Genomic DNA, 24,521 nt, shown 5'->3' with positions numbered 1-24,521 from the left:
TAAACTAAATATGATGTATTTTTCTTAATTCTGTGTTTCATGTTGAAGAAACTGGTAAAACTGTACTGGCACGAAGTGGAACGAATGACCTCCTAGCGGCCCCTCACATAGTGAGATCATGACCAAGGCAGCTCCTTCCCCCTCAGGAAGGAGGTCGAGCAGGAGAGGGCGACTCAACATGCTCCCTTTTCACCCATCGCTTCCTGACCCCTCTCAAGGGCAGAATTTTCAGAGCTCCCTTGCCCACTGTGTACCTTCCTCCAGCCCCTCCACCTACCACAGTATGTCAAGACCTGAGGAAAACGAGAACTGGTTTTTATCCCAGAAGGAATAGCCTTGCAATTGTCCAGTTGGAAGAAGCAGGAAACGATAGAGCAGACTGTGAGAACAGGAAGCAGGGCCGTGATTAACTGACTCCAGTCTAAAATTGACACAGTGAAGATTCTGGCTGTGCAGAGACCAGCCCTACAGTAATCAGCTCTGAGGAAAGAAAATGTTCTAAACTCAACCCAGAGAGTGGTGAGAATGTGGAACTCACTACCACAGGGAATGGTTTTGAGCTGAATAGTATGGATACATTTAAGGGGAAGCTGGATAAACACATGAGGGAGAAAGAAATTGAGGGATATATTTATAAGATAAAATTAAGTAAGGTGCATATGGAGCATAAACACTGTGTGGAGTTTGATGTTTATTGCGAGGGGAATGGAATATAAAAGTAGGGAATTTTTATTACAGTTGTACAGGACATTGGTGAGACTAATCTGGAGTATTGCGTACAGTTTTAGTCTCCTTACTTTTTTTTAATTCATTCATGGGATGTGGGCTTCGCTGGCTGAGCCAGCATTTATTGCCCAGCCGCATTTGCCCATGAGAAGGTGGTAGCGATCTTAAGAAAGGATATAATTGCAATTCAGGGAAGATTCACTTGACTGATTCCCGGGATGAAGGGATTGTCTTCTAAGGAAAGGTTGGACAGGTTGGGCCTGTATCCATTGGAGTTTAGAAGAATGAGAGGTGAGTTTATTGAAATATATAAGATCTTGAGGGAACTTGACAGGGTGGAAGTTGATGACAATGTTAGAAATGCAGGTCCCTTTAAGAGTAAACCAGGTCAAGCTTCATAGTGAATTGAGAGCAGGTGATGCTCATTGAAGCCTGGACTTAAGAGCTGGGTTTTTTTTCCCATAATGGGGATGTTTTTTTTTGCTTTTGGACAGGGAAAGGCGAGAATAGAAGGGAAGGGAAGAGAAGAGTGGAAACTGGTGTTTGTACTGAACTGTAGTTTAGCAATAAAACAGTTGTGATTCACAGAATGTCTCCTGCTGCCCTATTTGGTAAATGGATATCCGCCTATTAAACAACTGAGAGGATGTTACCCTGTGTGGGAGAGACTAGAACTAGGGGGCACAGTTTAAAAATAAAGGGTCTCCCATTTAAGACGGAGATGAGGAGAATGTTTTTCTCTGAGGGTCGTGATTCTGTGGAATTTTGTTCCCCAGAGAGCAGTGAAAGCAAGGTTGATGAATATTATTTTTATAGCTGAGTTAGATAGGTGCTTGATTAACAAGGGAGTCAAGGGTTATAGAGGGTAGACAGGAAAGTACGGTTGAGGTCACAACCAGATCAGCTGTGATCTTATCAAATGGCAGAGCAAACTGTGCTCTAAATGACATATAATGCTATGAATTGGAGGAGCCACGTTTGGAATAGAGATATTTCAAAGACTTATTTCTAAAATAAATTCTTCAAAATAGGAACGTGTGCAGGAAATTCAGAGTGTTTGCCCTGCATAAATCCTGAGGGATTAAGTTTATTGTCATTGTTTGGCTGAAAGCACTAACACACAGCAGTAGCATCGAGCAAGTAGAAGCAGTCTCCGAGTCAGACCAATTTCGGCTTTCGCTAAATACCTGCTAAAGCGTGACCTTCACCCCCATTCAGTTAAGGTGCCGTGATGCCTCTGACAAATGAGGCCAATTCCCTCCTCTTCCTATCCCAGTACTGTGAGACCATCTGCTCGTTTCAAACACCACCCTTCCCCCCCCCCCCCTCCCAAGTGGGCGAGATTCGGAGCTCCATCATTTCTTCCTGCATCTTTCGAACTGGACCACACAAGTCTGGGAACCGCAGTTACCAATATTCCTTGGCAAATGATAACCGTGGCCAGATGATGTTCCTCTGTCCGGACTTCAATTTAAGATAAAAACAGAATTACCTGGAAAAACTCAGCAGGTCTGGCAGCATCGGCGGAGAAGAAAAGAGTTGACGTTTCGAGTCCTCATGACCCTTCGAAACGTCAACTCTTTTCTTCTCCGCCGATGCTGCCAGACCTGCTGAGTTTTTCCAGGTAATTCTGTTTTTGTTTTGGATTTCCAGCATCCGCAGTTTTTTTGTTTTTATTTCAATTTAAGATAAACTGGTCAACATTTGCATTTAAAGAGCCAAGAGACTCTCGCATTTTGATTGCGCCTCAGGACTTCCCAAAGCAGCTCACAGACACTGAAGTACTTTTTTGAAGTGAAGCTAGTGTTGAAATATGGGGAAGGTGGCAGATAATTTGTGCACAGCAAGCTCCCACCAAACAGAATGAGCAGATGGTGTTTGATGGGTAAATACTGGGCAGGGCAATGGGGAAGTACTGCTGCTCTTTGGAAAATGCCATGGGATTTTCTACACCTACTGCACTATTTAGTTCTTAGGACAGAGGCCCACATCACCAAAATGAACAATGCCACTCTTGAGAAACCAGATGGTTCTTGGTGGCAGAAGGTAGAGTAATCCTGGCTGTGGTGCAGTTGTGACATTCATCTGAGGTTGAGACAGAAGCTCTAAGATACATAGATAAAAACAAAAAACTGCGGATGCTGGAAATCCAAAACAAAAACAGAATTACCTGGAAAAACTCAGCAGATCTAGCAGCAACTCTTTTCTTCTCCGCCGATGCTGCCAGACCTGCTGAGTTTTTCCAGGTAATTCTGTTTTTGTTTCTCTAAGATACATTATTGGTTGAATTGTAATTGTTTGATGAGGTGACCTGTGTACGATTTATGTCCCAACGTAGCTCTCCTCTCCCTGTTGGTCTCTTGTAGAGTAATTGCTGAAGCTGGGAACTACTTTCCCCCTCCCCTGTGATTTCATTGCTTCAGTTGGGATTAAAATCATTATCAATGTTGCTTTAAAAAAATACTTGCAAATTTTCCTTGCTGTTGACCCTGAATTGATTTGCTATAGAAAGTCTGATTCAAGGTGATTAACTGAAACAAATCGCTTCTCAGACATCACTTTGCATCTCTGCATCTTTCCCACCCTCTCCCTATACCTTCCTCTGACCCTACAACCCTCTGAGTGGTTTCTGCACTCCTCCAATTCTGGCTTCTTCCACATTCTCCAATTTTAATCACCACAGCGTTGGCGTCTGTATTTTCAACTGCCTGGGCCCCTAAGTTCTGAAATTCTCTCCCTACACCTCTCTGCCTCTCTACCTCTTTCTCGTCCTTTAAGATGCTCCTTTGACTCAGTTTGATCACCTGCCCTAACATTCTCATGTGACTTAGCATTAAATTTTGTTTGATAATTCTCCTGTAAGTACCTTGGAATGTTTTACTATGTTAAAGGCACTATCCAAATGTAAGATCCTGTTGCCTGAGTACCAGCATCGTAAGCTTAAAATAAGATTGTGGTCTAACCAGGTCTATGGTCAAGGCGTCCTTGAGGTTTGATGAGAGCCTTTGGAACTCATTGAAAAGTAGAACCACATGTCACTGGATCTCCAAAGGGCTCAATATTAATCAGCAATTCACCAGTCAGTGAATAGCCAATCCACTATCAACAAAAGTGAAATACTGCAGATGATGGAAATCTGAAATAAAAACAGAAAATGCAGAAAAATCTATGCAGGTCAGACAGCATCTGTGCAGAAAGAAACAGAGTTAATGTTTGAGGCTAGTGACCATTCAGCAGAACTGGAAGAAGTTAGAGATTTAACAGTGTTTAAGCAAGAACAGAGGCAGGGAAAGGACGAGGGTCATTATTATATTACTGTTTATGGAATCTTGCTGTGCACAAATTGACTGTCGCATTTCCTATATTGCAATGATGGCTATGCTTCAAGAAGTATTTCATTGGATGTAAATTGCTTTGGGGGGTTACAGAGGATGGGAAAAGTGCTATATTAATGTAAGTTCTTCTCTTTCTAATTGCCTGTACTCCATTTCTTCTGCTTCACCATCAGTACTGGTTCTTTAAGTTGCTACCAATTGCCATCTAGACTTCTCTCTTCAAACTAATCTCTTTACATTACCCTCTCTGTCACCCTCTCTGCTGAAAACAAATACACTTCAATCATGCCTTCAGTCTCCTGCAAAGTCCTTTTAGCCTGTTAAATATCAACTATTCTTTCCCATCCCACCCAGTTGAATCACAATAGAACCACAAGCTGCTGCTTCTGATGCTGTAGACCAAAGGCTGGTTCCTTCTACAGGCTGTTTGGAAATCAGCCAAGTTGAAAATTTGAGTTGGAAGGGGGGGATTCTGATCCCGACGGTCTCAGCCTGGATTGAAACCCAGCTGTTGGAGGTCAAAGCCCAAGACTCCAAAGCAATGGCTGAAGGTATCATAGCAACCCAGGAGAGTCTGAGCTTCTTGCATATGATGTGTGTGTGCGTGTCTGTCTGTCTATATATATATATATATATGTGTGTATGTGTGTGTGTGGCTGGCACAGCTGAGAATTGGCAAAAGGTTGAATGAGCTGATGGAAGTGGTCAACATGGAAAACCAGCAGAAAACTCCTGAGAAATACAGTGGACCTGTCAACAGGAGGGCGTATGTAGTTTAGAAGATGAAATTTCTTGGCAGAGCTAAATATCAGCTGAGAATGCTGCACTTTGGATATACTGAACCTCTGAGTGAACTTTCCTTTGCTCAGGAACATTAGTCCCTGTACGCACTGTTTTGGAAGGGGAATATTTAACTGCTCAGCTTAGACCTCACCAGTGAATTACATATTAACACTGTAGAGGTTTTCTAACACTGACTTCTACAAATTTCAGCTCATCCAAAACTCTGCTGCTGGCATCCTAACCAGGAATAAGTCCTGTTCACCCATTACTCCCTGCCCACCACTGGCACTCACTGACCTCCACTGGCTCCCAGTCTGACAACATCTCAATTTTAAATTTCTCATCCTTGGATTGAAATCCCTCCATTATCTCTCCCCTCCCTATCTCTGTAATGTCCCCCAGCCCTACAATCCTCTGAGTTCTCGGAGCTCCTCTAATTCTGGTTTCTTGAGCATCCCCTGTTTTAATCATGCCACCATCGGTGGCCGTGCCTTCAGCTGTCTGGGCCCTCGGCTCTGGAATCCCCTCGCTAAACCTCTCCCTCTGTCTACCTCACTTTCCTCCTTCAAACCTACCTTTTTGACTAAGCTTTTGGTCATCGGGCCTAATATCTCCTTACGTGGCTCAGTGCCATATTTTGTTTTATAATGCTCCTGTGAAGCACCTAAGGATGTTTTATTACGTTAAAGGTGCTTTTTAACTGTAAGTTGTTGTTGTTGGAACAATTAGCAAGTACTGTGATGAGAATTACGCTGTCTTTCAGATGAGACTTTAAACTGAGGCCCCTTCTGCCTGCTCAGGTGAATGTGAAAGATCCCATAGCACTATTTTGAAGAAAAGCAGGGGATTTCTTCCCAGTGTTCTGGTCAATATTCATCCCTCAATCAACATCACACAAAAAAAAAATGTTATCTGATCATTATCTAATGATTGTTTGTGGGAGCTTGCTGTGTGCAAATCAAATTGGCTGCTGCATTTCCTACATTACATCAGTAACCACACTTCAAAAGTATTTCATTGGCTGTAAAGCACTTTGGGACATCCAGGGTCATGAAAAGCATTATATAAATGTAAAAGCAGAAAACTGCGGATGCTGGAAATCCAAAACAAAAATAAAAATACCTGGAAAAACTCAGCAGGTCTGACAGTATCTGCAGAGAGGAACACAGTTCACGTTTCGAGTCCGTATGACTCTTCAACAGAACTAAGGAAAAATAGAAAAGAAGTGAAATATAAGCTGGTTTAAGGGGGAGTGGGACAGGTGGAGCTGGATAGAGGGCCAGTGATAGGTGGAGATTGCCAAAAGATGTCATAGACAAAAGGACAAAGAGGTGTTGAAGGTGGTGATATTAGCTAAGAAATGTGCTAATAGGTGACATTAAGGGTAGAAAGCAGGATCAGCAAGGTACAGATAGCCCTAGTGGGGGTGGGGTGCGGGGAAGGAATCTAAATAGGCTTATTAATATTGTTTTATCTCTACCTTTTAGCTATTTCGATCCCTTACCTATCACTTGCCCTCTATCCAGCTCTACCTGTCCCAACCCCCTTAAACCAGCTTATATTTCACCTCTTTTCTATTTTTCCTTAATTCTGTTGAAGAGTCATACGGACTCAAAATGTTAACTGTGTTCCTCTCCGCAGATGCTGCCAGACCTGCTGAGTTTTTCCAGGTATTTTTATTTTTGTGTTATATAAATTTAAATCTTTGTCTTCTCTTTTTAGGTGTCCATAACATTCCCGTTCTGGGCTTCACACTATGCAGATGTGAAGGAGCAATTATCCACATAACTATCTGTCATAATGGGAACTGTCACAGATAAGTTATCCTGCATAATTTTGTGGCCCAGTTGATTTTCTATCCATTAATGATTCCAGCTTCTGAATTCCTGACATCCCTGCCTATCCTGTGAGATGCTGCAACATGTGTTCTAAGTCATTTACCCAATAGTAAATACTGTACCAAAACCAAAAATAGCTGGAAAATCTCAGCAGGTCTGACAGCATCTGCGGAGAGGAATACAGTTAACGTTTCGAGTCCGTGTGCCTCTTCATCAGAACAGTACAGTAAATACTGTAGTTCTGTTAAAAAAAATTATATTTATTTTTGATCTATACTCAAGGCTTCAAACTGTGCAATTCCTCACCTTTTTACAATCTGCAATTGAAAACATGAGCCAGCTAGCCACTCGAAAGAAACTAACATTTCTATAGCACCTTTCACAACCTCAAGACATCCCAAAATGCTTCACAGTCAATGACATACTTTGAAAGTGTAGTCATTGTTGCAATGTAGGAAATGCAGCAGGCAATTTGCGCACAGCAACTCCCACAAACAGCAAAGTGATAACAAGCAGCTAACCATTAATGTTACTGTAAATTAAACTGTAGGAGTAGAACAGGGGGATACTGATTGAATCTAGAAATGGATAATTTTGGGAAAGATATGAAGAAACTTTTCTTAACACACCAAGTGATCAACATGTGGACTAAACAATCACTTGGGGGGCACAGAACTTGAATATTGCTGAAAAGAAAGATTTTGTCAAATCTTTTCCCTTTGCATTCATCAGAACAAACATGAATTGCAGCAGTTCAAGAAGGCGACTCACTACCACCTTCTTAAGGGTAATTAGGGATGAGCAATATAAATATTGGAATGTTAGCTTTGCAAGCGACTCCCACATCCCATCAAAGAATAAAAAAACACAGGAATGCCAAATTTCAACAATCACAAGTTATACTACAGGAGAAAAGTGTGCTGATTTGTTGACAAGTCGATTCTGATTGACCAAGGTGTTGCCATGGAAAAAGCGACAGGGAACTATCGGCCAATCAGAGCCAACTTACCAACCCCAGTCAGCAACCTTCTCTCCTGTAGTATAAATTGTTGTGATTGTTTGAAATTTTTGCATTTGTCCTGATGAGTGCAAGATGAAAAGACCATTAGACATAGGATCAGAAATTAGGCCATTCGGCCCATTGAGTCTGCTCTGCCATTCAATCATAGCTGATAAGTTTCTCAACCCCATTCTCCCACCTTCTCCCCGTAACCTTTGATCTCCTTACCAATCAAGAACCTATCTATCTCAGTCTTAAACACACTCAGTGACCTGGCCTCCACAGCCTTCTGTGGCAATGAATTCCATAGATTCACCACTCTCTGGCTAAAGAAGTTTCTCCTCATCTCTGTTCTAAAAGGTCTTCCCTTTATTCTGAGGCTGTGCCCACGGGTCCTAGTCTCTCCTACTAATGGAAACATCTTCCCCACGTCCACTCTATCCAGGCCTTTCAGTATTCTGTTTCAATCAGATCCCCCCTCATCCTTCTAAACTCCATCGAGCATAGACCCAGAGTCCTCAAACGTTGCTCATATGTTAAGCCTTTCATTTCTGGGATCATTCTCATGAACCTCCTCTGGACCCTCTCCAGGGCCAGAACATCCTTCGTGAGATACGGGGCCCAAAGTTGCTCACAATATTCTAAATGTGGTCTAACCAGAGTCTTATAAAGCCTCAGCAGCACATCCCTGCTTTTATATTCTAGTCCTCTCGAAATAAATGCCAACATTGCATTTGCCTTCCTAACTACTGACTCAACCTGCAAGTTAATCTTAAGAGAATCCTGGTCTAGGACTCCCAAGTCCCTTTGCACTCCAGATTTCTGAATTCTCTCCCCATTTAGAAAATACTCTATGCCTCTATTCTTCCTACCAAAGTGCATGACCTCACACTTCCCCACATTGTATTCCATCTGCTACTTCTTTGCCCATTCTCCTAACCTGTCCAAATCCTTCTGCAGCCTCCCCACCTCCTCAATACTACCTGTCCCTTCAACTATCTTTGTATCATCTGCAAACTTAGCCAGGATGTCCTCAGTTCCTTCATCTAGACCATTAATGTATAAAGTGAAAAGTTGTGGTCCCAACGCTGACCCCTGCGGAACTCTACTAGTCACCGGCCACCATCCTGAGAAGGACCCCCTTATCCCCACTCTCTGCCTCCTGCAAGACAGCCAATCTTCTATCCATGCTAGTACTTTGCCTCTAACACCATGGGCTGTTATCTTACTGAGCAGCCTCCTGTGCTGCACCTTGTCAAAGGCCTTCTGGAAGTCCAAGTAGATAACATCCATTGGCTCTCCTTTGTCTAACCTACTCGTTATCTCCTCAAAGAATTCTAACAGATTTGTCAGGCATGACTTCCCCTTGATGAAACCATGCTGACTTTGTCCTATTTTACCATGCACTTCCAAGTATTCTGAAACCTCATCCTTAATAATGGACTCTAAAATCTTACCAACGACCGAGGTCAGGCTAATCGGCCTGTAATTTCCCATCTTTTGCCTCACTCCCTTCTTAAACAGGGGGGTTACACTGGCAATTTTCCAGTCCTCTGGGACCCTCCCTGACTCGAGTGATTCCTGAAAGATCACTACTAATGCCTCCGCTATCTCTTCCGCTATCTCCTTCAGAACTCTGGGGTGTAATCCATCTGGTCCAGGTGATTTATCCACCTTCAGGCCTTTCAGTTTTCCTAGCACCTTCTCCTTGATAATGGCCACCACGCTCACCTCTGCCCCCCGACTCTCTTGAACATTGGGGATGTTACTCGTGTCTTCCACCGTGAAGACTGACACAAAGTACCTATTCAGTTCCTCCGCCAATTCTTTGTTCCCCACTACTACTTCTCCAGCATCATTTTCCAGCGGCCCAATGTCCACTTTTGCCTCTCTCTTACCCTTTATATATCTAAAAATACTTTTGCAATTTTTTTTTATATTACTGGCTAGTTTACCCTCATATTTAATCTTTTCCCTCCTTATTTCTTTTTTAATTGTCCTCTGTTAGTCTTTGTAGGCTTCCCAATCCCCTGGTTTCCCACTGCTCTTTGCCGCATTGTATGCTTTCTCTTTAGCTTTTATGCTGTCCCTGAATTCCCTTGTCAACCATGGTTGCCTCGTCCTCCTTTTAGTATGCTTCTTCTTCCTAGGATGAATTTTTGCTGGGTCTCCCAAATTACTCCCAGAAACTCCTGCTGTTGCTGTTCCACTGTCTTTCCTTCGAGGCTCATCTCCCAGTCAATTCTGGCCAGCTCCTCCCTCATATCTCTGTGGTTGCCTTTATTCAACTGTAATACCGTTACATCTGATTCCAGCTTCTTCCTCTCAAATTGCAGGGTAAATTCTATCATATTATGGTCACTTCCTCCTAAGGGTTCCTTCACCTTAAGCTCCCTTATCAAATCTGCCTCATTACACATCACTAAATCTAGAATTGCCTGTTCCCTAGTGGGCTCCACCACAAGCTGCTCCAAAAAGCCATCTCGTAGACATTCCACAAATTCCTTTCCTTGGGATCCACTACCAACGTGATTTTCCCAGTCTACCTGCATATTGAAATCCCCCATGATCACTGTAACCTTGCCTTTCTTACACGCCTTTTCTATCTCCTGGTGTATCTTGTGCTCCACATCCTGACTACTGTTCTGAGGCCTGTACATAACTCCCATTATGGTTTTTTTACCTTTGCGGTTCCTCAACTCTACCCACACAGATTCTACATCATCTGACCCTGCGTCATTTCTTGCTGTCAATTTAATTTCATTTCTTACTAAAAAAGCAACCCCACCCCCTCTGCCAACCTGCCTATCTTTTCGATAGGATATATATCCTTGGATATTTAGCTCCCAGTCCTGATCCCCTTGCAGCCATGTCTCCGTGATGCCCACCACATCATACCTGCCAATTTCAATCTGCGCCACAAGCTCATTTACCTTATTTCGTATACTGCGTGCATTCAGATACAACACCTTCAGTCCTGTATTTCCTGTCCCCTTTCTCATTGTCGTCCCTTTATCTGATATGCTTGAAGTTAGATTCCTAGCCCTTTCCAAACACTCTGTCCTATTTTGTGTTCTGGGGACTTTAATAGCCTCTCCTGGGCTCTCCTTTCTTTTCAGTTTTTTCATAATTTTCCTTGAAGTTGAAAGTTGAATCCACCCACCACCCCCCCACACACATACACACACACACACACACATACGCTAACCTGCTGCTTTGTTTCCCATTAGTCATACTTCTTGGAGTTTAACCCTTCCCTCCCCCCCCATTTTCTAGTTTAAAGTCCTGTTGACCATCCTATTTACCCTTTTTGCTAGAACATTGGTCCCAGATCGGTTCAGGTGGAGACCGTCCCAACGGTACTGATCCCTCCTGTTCCAATACTGATGCCAGTGCCCCACGAAATGGAACCCCTCTTTCCCGCACCATTCCTTTAGACACGTGTTCCTAGTTCCTGATAATCCCCAAACAGGTCCTCTTTCCTAGTCTTACCTATGTTATTTGTCCCGACATGGACCACAACAACTGGATCCTCCCCCTCCCTCCCTCTCCAATATCCTTTCAAGCCGGTCAGAGATGTCCCTCACCCTGGCACCGGCAGCTTCAGCAACATATCTCCCTTCTCGGTGTTATGCAGAATAAACTTCCAAGTGCAGATGTTAGAATCATTTTAGATGAATGAACTAGCTGGGCGGAATAGTCTTCCTCATCTGTGATTAACTTGTGACCAGATGCCTTCCATACTCATGCTATTGGCTTTGTTTCTGATACACAGGTTACAGAAAGTCTATTACTTTTTCTGATACCAATTATATTTGCTTTCACATTCCTTTTTCAAACCTATCAACAAATCTTCAAACTCTTCAGCCCCAGGCACTTACAATTCTTTATGAGTCAGTGGTCACAAGCGATAGTATTTCTTCAATTTACAGATTGCCAACTTAAATTAGAATCACAGAGGGTTTATTGATGTCGGGGAGCTCTTATTTGTCCAGGCCAGATATGGTGTATCAACACACAACATCTGACAATACCTGGGCCTTGTATGTTTCAACCTTTGACCTTTACAGTATGAGATGGATCCTGAAAGGATGACATCATGTGATAGAAGCAGATCATTGAGACTGTTAACAAACCAGGATCTGAGGGAAAGAAGGCTGTGGAATTCCTTTTATTTTCACACACAATCCCTCCATTGTTTGGGCAACAGGGAGTGACTGTAATGGTGTAATTGTAATTCAGGGTCTGATCCTTTTAACTGAGGGAACTCAAAGGCTATTGGTGTGCATTTTACCCTCCTCACTGGCATTGTTCATGTTTAGGGAGAGTGAGCTTTGAGCAATACTGCCCCCGCCACCCCACCCCACCCCTCCCCAACTTTTGCATTCCACATTGGGATGTAGTTTCCTCTGATGCGCAGGTTTCTGTTGTATAACACAGCAAACACTCAAGACCAGCTACTCTTACCAATTCTAGCCTACGCTCCAACTTCACTGGAACTCGGGTCTGTAACCCATCAGTGGCTCCTTATCAAAACCATTCCCAACAGAGAAATACCTGCAGTCAATTGCACTGCAGAAGAATTTGGAACAGGAGTCAGCTATTCAACCCGTTGAGCTTGCTCCACCATTCAATGAGATCCTGGCTGAAATTCTACCCCAACTCCACTTTCTTGTCCCCTCCCCATATCCCTTAGTGTCCAAAAATCTATCAATCCCAGTCTTAAATGTGCTCAATGGTGGGACATCCACAGCTCTCTGGGTTAGAGAATTCCAAAGATTCACAACCTTATGAGTAAAGAAATTTCTCATCACAATCCTAAATGATTGACTCTTTATCCTGAGGATGTGACCTTGAGTTCTATACACTCTGGCCAAGGGAAACAGCATCTACCCGAGCAGCCCTCAAAGAATTTTATAAGTTTCAATTCGATCACTATTCATTTTTTTAAATCCTGAGAACACCAGCCCATTCTACTCAATCCCTCTTCATTGGACCTTCTCATCTCAGATGCCAATCTAACCGGTAGTCTTCAAAAGTATTGGTTTGCCATGTCCTCCAGTATATATATACCAATTCATCTGCCTACAACTTCAGACAGGGTACACTCATTGTTGGCAGAAAACAGCTACTGTGCCTGGCTGTATGTCACCGTTCGTTTGACAAGCTTTATGGAGGAGTGCTTTATATCTTCCTTAAACACTTGTGCTGCTGCCAACACTGAGCATGATCTGTCATAGAACCATACAGCACAGAAGGATGCCATTCGGTCCATCAAGCCTGTACTGGCTCTGAAAGGGTTATCCAATCAGGCCCACTACCCCACTCTTTCTCCATAGCCCTGCAAATTTTTCAATCTTTATCCAGTGCCCTTTGAAAGTCACTAATGAATCTGCTTCACCCGCCCTTTCTGGCAGTGCATTCCAGATCACAACTCACTGTTGCCTTATGAGGAAAGGTTGGACTGGGTTTATTTCCACTGGGGTTTAGAAGAGTGAGGGGTGATTTGATTGAATTATACAAGATCCTGAACGGCCTTAACATGGTGGGTGTCGAGAGGATGTTTCCTCTTCTGGGTGAGTCCAAACTAGGGGGCACTGCTTTAAAATTAGGGGCCGCCCTTTTAGGACAGAGATGAGGAGAATTTTTTTTCTCTCAGAGGGTTGTGCAACTTTGGAACTCTCTTCCTCAGAAGGCGGTGGAGGCAGGGTCATTGAATATTCTTAAGACGGAGGTAGATAGATTCTTGTTAGGCAGGGGAATCAAAGGTTATCGGGATTAGATGGGAATGTGGAAATCAAAACACAAGAAGGTCAGCCATGATCTTATTGAATGGCGGAGCAGGCTCGAGGGGCCGAATGGTCTACTCTTGTTCCTATTTCTTATGTGTTAAAAAAAAATTCTCTTCATCTCCCCCTTTGGTTTTTTTTCCAGTTATTTTAAATCTGTGCCCTCTGGTCACCCAACTTCCTGGTACTGGAAACTGTTTCTCCTTATCAAAACCATTCATCATTTTGAACAAAAACAGAAAATGCTGGAAAAACTCGGCAAGCCTAACAGCACCTGTGGAGAGAAAAACAGAGTTAACAAAATGTAGATGAGAAAAATGAGATTTTCCAGCATTTTCTGTTTTTGTTTCAGATTTCCAGCATCCGCAGTATTTCGCTTTCATCATTTTGAACACCTCTGTTAAATCTCCTCTTAACTTCTCTGGTCTAAGGATTCACCTTGTTCGGAACTACTGAAGGTTCAAGTCAGACAGATTCTCATGGAATAAAATGCTGGCAGGCAATAAATTGACTCTGGTGAAAGCCAGTCAGGTAGTTAGTTGGTGATTCAGGTGATTCCTGATGATTGCTTTGCAGGAATGTTAATATTTGCACAATGGACTAAAGTGTGTTCAGCCCTGGAGGGCAGGAATTGAGACTGGCCACCTGGATTTGTTCATTGAAGCTTTCAATTTGACTTGACTCGCTTTGTTTTCCCTGTTCTCTCTCCGCTGCTTCCTTTGTTGTCTCCCTTGTTTATTGATGCCAGAATGGTCATGGTTTATTTGGGCTTTCCTCTCATTTCTCCAAAACACTCCCCATGGCCCATAGCAGGCGTGTTCAGGCTTACACAATTTGCCTGCTGCATGAAGGGGATGATATAAGCATAATAGGTTGTAGCAATGAAACAGTTCCTGTTACCAGTGCAAACAGCTAATTGAAGCTATCTAAAGATCTGACTCTGTCTGAAATAAGCAGGGTCTCTAATCCAGTAAGTACTAAAAATGCTTAAAATAGTCGGAACAGTGAAGCCATTTTAAAAGACAGTGCAAATACTTGCATTTATATGGCACCTATCGTGACTTCCAGCTATCCCAAAGCACTTTACAGCCAATGAAGTGTAGTCACTGTAGTAATGTAGGAAGTAGAGCAGCCAATTTAAGGACAGCAAACTCCCACAAACAGCAATATGATGATGATATTGACTGAGAGATAAATGTTGCCAAGGACACAGTGGTGAACTCGCCCCCCCGTTCTCCCTGGGATTAACACTGTGTGATCTTTTATATCCTCATAAGAGAACAGACAGGGCTTAGGTTTAACATCTCACCTTAAAGACGATGCCTCCAACAGTGCAGCACTCCCTCAGTACTGCATTGGAAGTGTCTGGAGTGGGATTTGAGGTCCCAACCTTCTGACTCAGAGGCAAGAGTATTTTCTCTTTCATGAGAAGTGAGCATCACTGGCAAGGCCAACCTGTCCCTTAAGAAGGTGGTGGTGAACCTCTGCAGTCCATATGATGTTAGGCACACCCACATTGCTGGTAGAGAGGGATTTCCAGAATATTGATTCAGCGACATTGAAGGAACGGTGATATATTTCCAAGTCAAGCTGGAGGGGGACTTGCAGGCGGTGGTGTTCCCATGCATCTGCTGCCCTTGTCCTTCTGGGTGGTAGAGGTTGCAAGTTTGGAAGGCGCTGTTGAAGGAGCCTTGGTGAGCCACTGGAGTGCATCTTGTAGATGGTACACTCTGCTGCCACTGTGTGTTGGTGGTGGAGGCAGTGAATTAACTCCTGACGTGCCTTGTAGATATTTGGGGACAGGGCAACAGGCCAAGTGCTGGAAAATGGGATTAGAATAGATAGGTGCTTGATGGCGGCACGGACACAATGGGCCAAAGGGCCTGTTTCTGTGCTCTATAGCTATATGACTTTATGACTCTTAATGAGTCACGGGGTGAGTTAGCCACTGCAGAATTCATAGCCTCTGACCTGCTCTTGCGGCTTGTCCGGTTCAATTCCTGGTCAACGGTAACGCCCAGGATGATGTTGATGGATATTAAGGGGAGATGGTTAGATTCTCTCTCATTGAAGATGGTCATTGCCTGGCACTTGTGTGGCCCAAATGTTACTTACCACTGCACCCCAATCCAAGTGAGAGTTCTACTGCCTCCTAGTGACCCTCAGGAATAACTCCAATCAGAGTTGGCAACAGAAAGGTTCAGCCCAGAATCTGCTATCCTGACTCCATCAAAGTGTAATTGGGTCTGTCAGTCTAACCTGTCATCCCTCCAGCTCACTCCTACCTGGGCTCAATGCAAGTGTGCTGGAAGCGCCTCAGGTTTTAGGCTGATTGTTGAGAATTTAATAGATCAATGAGTTTGCACCCTAAAAAGGCTAGCTCTTGGCACTGTGTTCAGTGGGATGCAGTCCCAGCAGTGACCACTGATCCCAGTGGCGTGGCTGGGACCAGAGAGCAGCCGGCCAATCAGATTGGCTGGCACTCTCGGAGGCTGGACTTTGTTCCCAAATGAGGGCAGAAAGCCCTCCTCCCACCAATTAACGCTCCTGGTCTTAGAGTCAGGAGCAGGGATGAGTTTCCCACTGACATCATCAGTGGCAGGCAGGAAACCCTATCACCCAAAGAATCCAGCCCCAGGTCTAGGGGACCTCAAGGATCTGGGAGGCCAATAGAATTATTCAAGACTTTACCTCATTTTTAAATTTAGTAATCATTGGGCTTATCAGTACATGCTCAAAACTGAATTGTTAATGGAATTCAGCAGTGCCCAAACTTCTTTGATTGAAAGACCACTCTTCAAAGGGATTATTAATCATGGAACCACCCCTCCCCCAATCTAAATTATACTGCAACATAATACTCATAATGTGAGTGTTGCATAGCGTTTTAATAATGTTTGTATGAAAGTCGGAGTTTACATGATAATTACAGATGTAAAGAGCCTTGTACCACTCCCTGCACTCCTCTGTGCTCGCTCCCCACCGAAGTGAGACAGTCAGCCCGCTCTGTGCTGCAGACAGCCACACACCCTCTCCCATTTCTCACCAGCCTCCAGCTGCCCATGCAAACTCTTCCACAAGTTGTTATCATCAGCCATGATTGAATGGCGGAGCAGACTCGATGGGCCGATTGGCCTAATTTCTGCTCCTATGTCACATGGACGCCAGCATGAGGCTCAATGATGTAAAATAGGCTGATCAAAAGCTGAAATCCCACAGCGTCAGACCAAGTATTGGGGCACTTTTAATTAGCTGGTAATTTCTGTAACACCCTCAGGGGAGTGGAGGGTGGGGACTGTTCATTATTACTGGCAACTGATTGTTCTGCTATACGGATAACATAATGCCAGGTGGCTAACTGCAGGTATCCCTCTGAGTGATTTGTTCATGTGTACAAATGCTCAATGTCTAACATGCTGAGACGCATTTCTTCAAGGGCTATAGTCTCTGGTATGACCTCTTGTTTGTTTCATTGCTCCCAGGGGTTCAGAGACAGATTGTGCACTGTTTGGAAAAAATTGCAGGAATCGTTGAAGAGCAATACTGCGACCTCGTAACTCGACCTGACGATAGACAGAGGAGCTGCCACCCAGAGCCGTGCCCAGCTCGGTCAGTATTCGATCACAGAGGGCAAGGGTTCCTCAGAAATTGGTCATAAGACTTTATCCTTAACTTTGCCCACCAGCGTGAGCATAATGGACTAGTGGCTCACAGCTTTGATTATTTTCAAATCATTCCCTGGCCTTGCCCATCCCTATCTCTGTAATCTCCTCCAGCCCTTCAATCCTTCACACATCCACGCTCCTCTAATTTTGACCTGTTGCACGTTCCTGACGTTATTTGCCCCACTATTAGGGACCATGCCTTCAGCTGCCTGGACCCTAAGCTCAGGAATTCCCTCCCTAAACCTTTCCACCCCTCTACCTCTTTCGCTTCCTTTAAGGCTCTTTCTTTAAACCTACCTGTTTGACCAAACTTTTGGTCACCTAACCTAATATCTCCTTATGCGACTCGGTGTCAGCTTTTGTCTGCTGACATCCTGTTAAGCGCGTTGGAATATTTTGCCAAATTAAATGTGCCGAATAAATGCAAGTTGCTGTTGTCTGTGCGCTAGAATAGCTTCCTTAGAATCATTCGTAGGATGGGCTGAAGTTTTCGTTTGGTGCGCAGGCGTGCGCCTGACCCACTTGAGCGTGAAATAGCTCAGGATGACGTTGGGCGAGCGTACTGACATCATCCCGTGGTCGCGCGATAATTCAGTCGGTGGGCGATAATTCAGTCGGGTGATAATTCAGTCGGTGGGTGCATGCGAATGTCCAACAATTAAGAGGGCAATTGAGCCCATTAAAGTTCCAGTTGTCCCCGATTTTTCGTGGTCCATCCAACCTTACGGTTGGCGGAAGGGTGAATCTGCCAGGCGGACTTTGCATTTTTCATGAAACCTCACCCAAGGTAAAAATGTTTGGACAGAATTTTCATCATCTATATGTTCAGGTGACTGATTATGAAACTTGGACAGTTTTTTCTGGATTTTAAAATCTTTACTGATTGCTTTTAAATTCTTCAGCTCCCCGAGGCAGCTTTCTGGCTTCATTCCGTGCTTAGGTCAGTGCCCACCCTCCTCCCACCCCACCCTGGCAGCGCTGAGCATTTCAGCGCGCGTTTCACACTGGCTGACCGTTTATTGGCCAGTTTCACACTGGCTGGCTGTTTATTGGCCAGTTTCACACTGGCTGGCCGTTTATTGGCCAGTTTCACACTGGCTGACCGTTTATTGGCCAGTTTCACACTGGCTGGCCGTTTATTGGCCAGTTTCACACTGGCTGACCGTTTATGGGCCAGTTTCACACTGGCTGACCGTTTATTGGCCAGTTTCACACTGGCTGGCCGTTTATTGGCCTGTTTCACACTGGCTGGTCGTTTATTGGCCAGTTTCACACTGGCTGGCCATTTATTGGCCAGCCAGAATGAAATTGCAGTCGGAGACCAATCGCGGCCAGCAGTCTGTTCCTCGCTCGCTCTAGGCCCACTGGTCACATGCACCCGCCAAAATAAAAATCCTGCCCTTACAGTAGAGTAGAAGGCCATTCTGCCCATAGTGCTTGTACAGGCTCTTTGAAAGAGCTGTCCAACTTAACCCTTCCAAAACCCACAGAAAAAATTGAACAGGACCCTTTAGACTCTCTCTTCCCTCCTATCACCTCTGCAGCTAGTCAGAGTGAGTGCAGTACCTGCTCAGAGTATCGCCTACCTCAAATGGTAATCGGGGCTGTACTTACACCATAGGGCACCGATTTTCATATTAAACCGAGCCCATTGCTCGATACAGGCAGGTGCCTCAGACATCCGGTGGGGGGGGGGCAGCATCGCAGGTGTTAAAAGGGACGGGAAGGCCACAGGTGCCATTTTGAACCCATTAACATCAGGAGCGGGTGTGCTGAAAGTCGACTGCCCATCCCCCCTCCCCCACCTCACTACTGCACTGAGAGAATCAGTCTGATGTTCCTGTGCATGGTTTCTGCAATAATGGGGCTTAAACCCAGAACTTGCTGACACGGACGAGAGTGCTTCCACTGGGATGACGTTGGTGCTATTGATGAATAGAATGGGCAGCAAGCAGCTGCATTTGGATCTGTGCTCCCCGAGGGTAGAGGTCACTACTCGGGGTGGGGGGCGAGATAGGAAAACTAACCGTCATCCTGGCCGTAGCCTGCAAGCAATAAGAAGCGCGAATGTCGGCTGTTTTCTCGGTAGTACCCTGCAGGGTAGATTTTACTCCGAGGCTGGTCTTTATTTTCACAGGTGGTGGGTTGGAGAGTGGCAGACCTGCTCTTCATCCTGCGGAGAAACGGGAATCATGAAGAGGACGGCCCTGTGCATCCAGAGCGTGGGGCTGGACGAGCAGCGAGCCCTGCAAGCCTCCGACTGTCAACACATGCCCAAGCCTGAAGCCACCAGCCCTTGCAACAGGGAGATTCCTTGCCCATCAGACTGGAGCACGGGCAGCTGGTCAGAGGTGAGAGGGTCAGAGGTTAAATGCCAGGGCAATCATCCTAAGGCAGGAGGCTTTTTAAAAAGACATAGGTAATGATTGACAAGCAATTAGGTCAACAAGGAAATGTCTGTCTTGAGCTACTAGAGTCTGGTTTCAGTTAGCCCTGACTTGCTGACTTGACCCTTTAAGCTTTGTCTTGTAGAAGCCTCATAAATGCTGAGCTCATGAAACCTTAGAAGCTCTTGTTGCATTTTCTTAAAGGGGCAGCCTCACTGGTGTCACCCTTTTGAAAGAATTATAACCAAGAAAAGTAGTTTTAATGCATTGTACTTTATTTTATTGGCCTGAATTTTATTTACCCGCTCATTTGCCGTGGGCCAGCATTGAATGCCCATCCCTAGTTTCCCCTTCAGTAGATGCTGGTGAGCCACCACCTTAAGCCGCTGCAGGCCATGTGGTGGAAGTGCTCCCGTAATGCTGCAGTGGTTTGATACAACGGAGTTTCCACTTCAGGGAGCAGATAAGAGTCAACCACATTGGGACTGGAGTCACATGGAAGCCCAGATCCAATAAGGACAGCAGATTTCCTTCCCTAAAGGGACATTAGTGACCCAATTTGGGGAGGTGGTATGTAGTAGTATTGTGACCGGACTGTTAACCCAGAGACCCAGAGTAATGGTTCGGAGACCCAGGTTCAAATCCCACCATGGAATATGGTGGAACTTGAATCCAATAAGGCTATGGGCCAAGTGCTGGTAAATGGGATTAGGTAGGTAGGTCAGGTGTTTCTCGCATGTCGGTGCAGACTCGACGGGCCGAAGGGCCTCTTCTGCACTGTGTGATTCTGTGACTAAATACCTGGAATTTAAAGTCTAATGATGACCATGAAACCATTGTCAATTGTCGTAAAAACCCACCTGGTTCACTAATGTCCTTTGGGAAGGAAATCTGCTGTCCTTACCTGGTCTGGCCTACATATGACTCCAGACCCACAGCATTGTGGTTGACTCTTAAAGGCCCTCTGAAACGGCCTAGCATGCCACTCAGTTGCTTCAAAACCTCTAGAAAATCAGCAAGGAAAGAAACCAGAAGCACCCCCACCGGGCATCAGCCTATACACTGGAAACGACAACGGCAAACTCAGCCCTGTCAAACATGCAAAGTTCTCCTTACTAACATCTGGGGATTTGTGCCAAAATTGGGAGAGCTGTCTCACAGACTAGTCAAGCAACAGCATGACATAGTCATACTCACGGAATCATACCTTACAGACAATATCCCAGACACTACCGTCACCATCCCTGAATATGTCCTGTCCCACCAACAGGAGCAGCAGAATTGTACTCAACCATAATCTGTAACCTCACGGCCCGGCATATCCCCCACTCTACCATTACCATCAAGCCAGGGGATCAACCCTGGTTCAATGAAGAGTGCAGGAGGGCATGCCAGGAGCAGCATCAGGCATACCTGAAAATGAGTTGTCAACCTGGTGCCAAACAGCATAAGCAGCAAGTGATAGACAGAGCTATGCGATCCCACAACCAACAGATCAGATCTAATCTCTGCAGTCCCGCCACATCCAGTCGTGAATGGTGGTGGACAATTAAATGACTCACTGAGGAGGATGCAGCATGGATATCCCCATCCTCCATGATGGGGGAGCCCAGTACATCAGTGCAAAGGATAAGACTGAAGCATTTGCAACAACCTTCAGCCAAAAGTGCCGACTGAATGATCCATCTCAGCCTCCTCCGGAGGTCCCTAATACCGCAGATGCCAGTCTTCAGCCAATACGATTCACTCCACGTGAAATCAAGAAACAGTTGAAGGTACTGGATACTGCAAAGGCTACAGACCCTGATAATATTCCAGCTATAGTATTGAAGACTTGTGCTGTAGAACTTGCTGTGCCCCTAGCCAAGCTGTTCCAGTGCAGTAACAAAACTGGCATCTACCCAGCAATATGGAAAATTGCCCAGTTAAGTCCTGTACACAAAAAGCAGGACAAATATAACCCGGTGAATTACTGCCCCACGAGTCTACTCCTGATCATCAGTAAATTGATGGAAGGGGTCATCAACAGTGCTATCAAGCGGCACTTACACAGCAATAGCCTGCTCAATGATGCCTAGTTTGGGTTCCACCAGGGCCACTCAGCTCCTGACCTCATTGCAGTTTTGGTTCAAACATGGACAAAAGAGCTGAGCTGCAAAGGTGAGGTGAGAGTGACTGCACTTGACATCAAGGCAGCATTTGACCGCATGTGGCATCAAGAAGCCCTAGCGAAACTGGAGTCAATGGAAGTCGGGGGGGTTGGGGGGAAACCCTCCACTGGTTGGAGTCATATCTAGCACAAAGGAAGATAGTTGTGATTGTTGGAGGTCAAACATCTCAGTTCTAGGACATCACTGCAGGAAATCCTCAGGGTGGTGTCCTAGGCCCAGTCATCTTCAGCTGCTTCATCAGTGTCCTTCCTTCCATCATAAGGTCAGAAGTGGGGATGTTCGCTGATAATTGCACAATGTTCAGCACCATTCATGATTCCTCAGATACTGAAACAATCCATGTCCAAATACAGCAAGACCTGGAAAATATCCAGGTTTGGGCTGACAAGTGGCAAGTAACATTCACACCACACATGTGCCAGGCAATGACCATCTCCAACAAGAGAGATTTTAACCATTGTCTCTTGACCTTCAGTGGCATTACCATCGCTGAACCTTGGTTCATGCTGCAGCTGTATAGAACCTTGGTTAGGCCACACTTGGAATATTGCGTGCAATTCTGGTCACTACATTACCAGAAGGATATGGAGGCATTGGAGAGGGTGCAGAGGAGGTTTACCAGGATGCTGCCTGGTCTGGAGGTTATTAGCTATGAGGAGAGGTTAGAGAAATTCGGATTGTTCTCACTAGAGCAACGGAGATTGAGGGGTGACTTGATAGAAGTTTACAAAATTATGAGTGGCATGGACAGAGTAGATAGTCAGAAGCTTTTTCCCAGGGTGGAAGAGTCAATTATTAGGGAACATAGATTTAAGGTGAGAGGAAAAAACTATAAAGGTGATGTGCGGGGCAAGTTTTTTACACAGAGGGTAGTGAGTGTCTGGAATTCGCTGCCAGAGGAGGTAGTGGAAGCAGGTATGATAGTGGTGTTTAAGAGGCAGCTTGACAAATACATGAATAGGATGGGAATAGAGGGATACAGACCCCGGAAGTGCAAAATGTTTTAGTTGACAGGCAATATGATCGGCGCAGGCTTGGAGGGCCGAAGGGCCTGTTCCTGTGCTGTACTTTGTTCTTTGTTCTTTGAATCCCCACTATCAACATCCTGGGGGTTACCATTGACCATAAACTGAACTGGACCAACCATATAAATATTGTGGCTCCAAGAGCAGGTCAGAGGCTAGGAATCCTGTGGTGAGTAACTCACCTCCTGACTCCCCAAAGCCTGTCCACCATCTGCAAGGCACAAGTCAGGAGTGTGATGGAATATTCCCCACTTGCCTGGATGAGTGCAACTCCCACAACACTCAAGAAGCCCGCTTGATTGGCACCCTCACCACAAATATTCACTCCCTCCACCACTGACACACAGTAGCAGCAGTATGTACCATCTACAAGATGCACTGCAGGAATTCACCAAGACTCCTTAGACAGCACCTTCCAAACCCACTACCATCTAGAAGGACAAGCGTAGCAGACACATGGAAACACCACCAAATGGAAGTTCCCCTCCAAGCCACTCACCACCCTGACTTGGAAATATATCGCCGTTCCCTCACTGTCACTGGGTCAAAATCCTGGAACTCCCTCCCTAACAGCACTGTGGATGTACCTACACCACAGGGACTGCAGCGGTTCAAGAAGGCAGCTCACCACCACCTTCTCAAGAGTAATTAGGGATGGGCAATAAATACTGGCCCAGCCAGTGAAGCCCATATCCCATGAATAAAAAAAAAAAGTTGTTTTTCTTAATAACAATCCAACAGCATGATGGTCACTTTAGCTGAGAACAACTTTTATTTCCAGCTGTTTAAAGCTGAATTCAAATAACAAAACAACCAAAGGTGGGATTTGATCTAGTGCTCCCTGGGCTATTAGGCCTGGCCTCTGGATTACTGTCACATAACTGCTGTACTACTGAGCCCTTTTTGTAAGACCCATGAAGGTGCTTTAATTTTGCCAATCCTGATTTTGGGTGAACCCTTGATCCAGGGCTATCTCTAAACATGAAAGATGTTGATTGAGAGACTTGCGGCTTAACTGCATGTCAGGTATTGCCTCACTGCTGGGGATGGCAACTTTTACAGTATCATCTCCTGTTAGCTGGTCCAATGAGTAAAGGACAGAGACCAATGACTTAGTAGCTTGCATCAGCTATTGTTATTGAATCTGCCCATCAATTGTGGGCCTTCTTCTGGGAAACAGTGATACTGATCAGGAGTGAAAATGGACCTTATGCTTTTACGTAAGTAAAGTCCCATGACAATCCACAAAGCAACTTCCAATAACCCTGCATTTTTCATGCTGTGGCTAAGCTTTGACCGTGCTAGTGATGAGCCAGTTCTTAATAATTGTTTGACTTTGTATTATTGTCTTTAAGCTGGACTGTCCTTAAATCAATTTAAAACACCCAAATTACATAAAATTACGTAGAATCAACAGAATGTACACCCATGCAGTTGTTTCTGCTCCACACGAGCCTCCTCCACCCCCTCTTCATCTCACCCCATCAACATATCCTTCCATTCCTTCCTCCCTTTTTTATTTATCCAGCTTCCACTTAAAAATATTTATTCCATTCGCCACAAATACTCCATCTGTTAGCTAGTTCCACATCCCTACAACTCTATGGGGAATGAAGGTTCCCTCCTGAATTCTTGCTCTGCATCCACATCACCACAGATAGTTTCTAAGTCGGTGAGTCTGGTTAAGTGAATACAGTGCTCAAGGTATTTATTTGCGGGTGTTTAATCCATTATTCATCCCTTTTGGGTTGTTTTTACTTTGGGGGGTGGGATGCTACTGTTGATGAGACGCAGTCTGTTTA

At 44.9% G+C, this 24,521-nt stretch overlaps 1 protein-coding gene across 1 annotated transcript in view; it reads left to right on the top strand.

Annotated features, from left to right (window-relative positions):
* The window catches only part of LOC121270043 (A disintegrin and metalloproteinase with thrombospondin motifs 7), a 168,518-nt gene that overhangs the window by 99,259 nt on the left and 44,738 nt on the right, over nucleotides 1-24,521 (top strand). The window contains exons 17-18 of the mRNA XM_041175365.1: nucleotides 16,954-17,080; nucleotides 19,274-19,487. Coding sequence (XP_041031299.1) covers nucleotides 16,954-17,080; nucleotides 19,274-19,487 — 341 coding nt within the window. The remainder of the gene's footprint in view (nucleotides 1-16,953; nucleotides 17,081-19,273; nucleotides 19,488-24,521) is intronic.

This window comes from Carcharodon carcharias, chromosome 26 (assembly GCF_017639515.1).
Source record: "Carcharodon carcharias isolate sCarCar2 chromosome 26, sCarCar2.pri, whole genome shotgun sequence".
Lineage (NCBI taxonomy): Eukaryota > Metazoa > Chordata > Chondrichthyes > Lamniformes > Lamnidae > Carcharodon > Carcharodon carcharias.
Note: the sequence above shows the minus strand (reverse complement) of the source record. Positions and strands in the feature narration are given on the sequence as shown.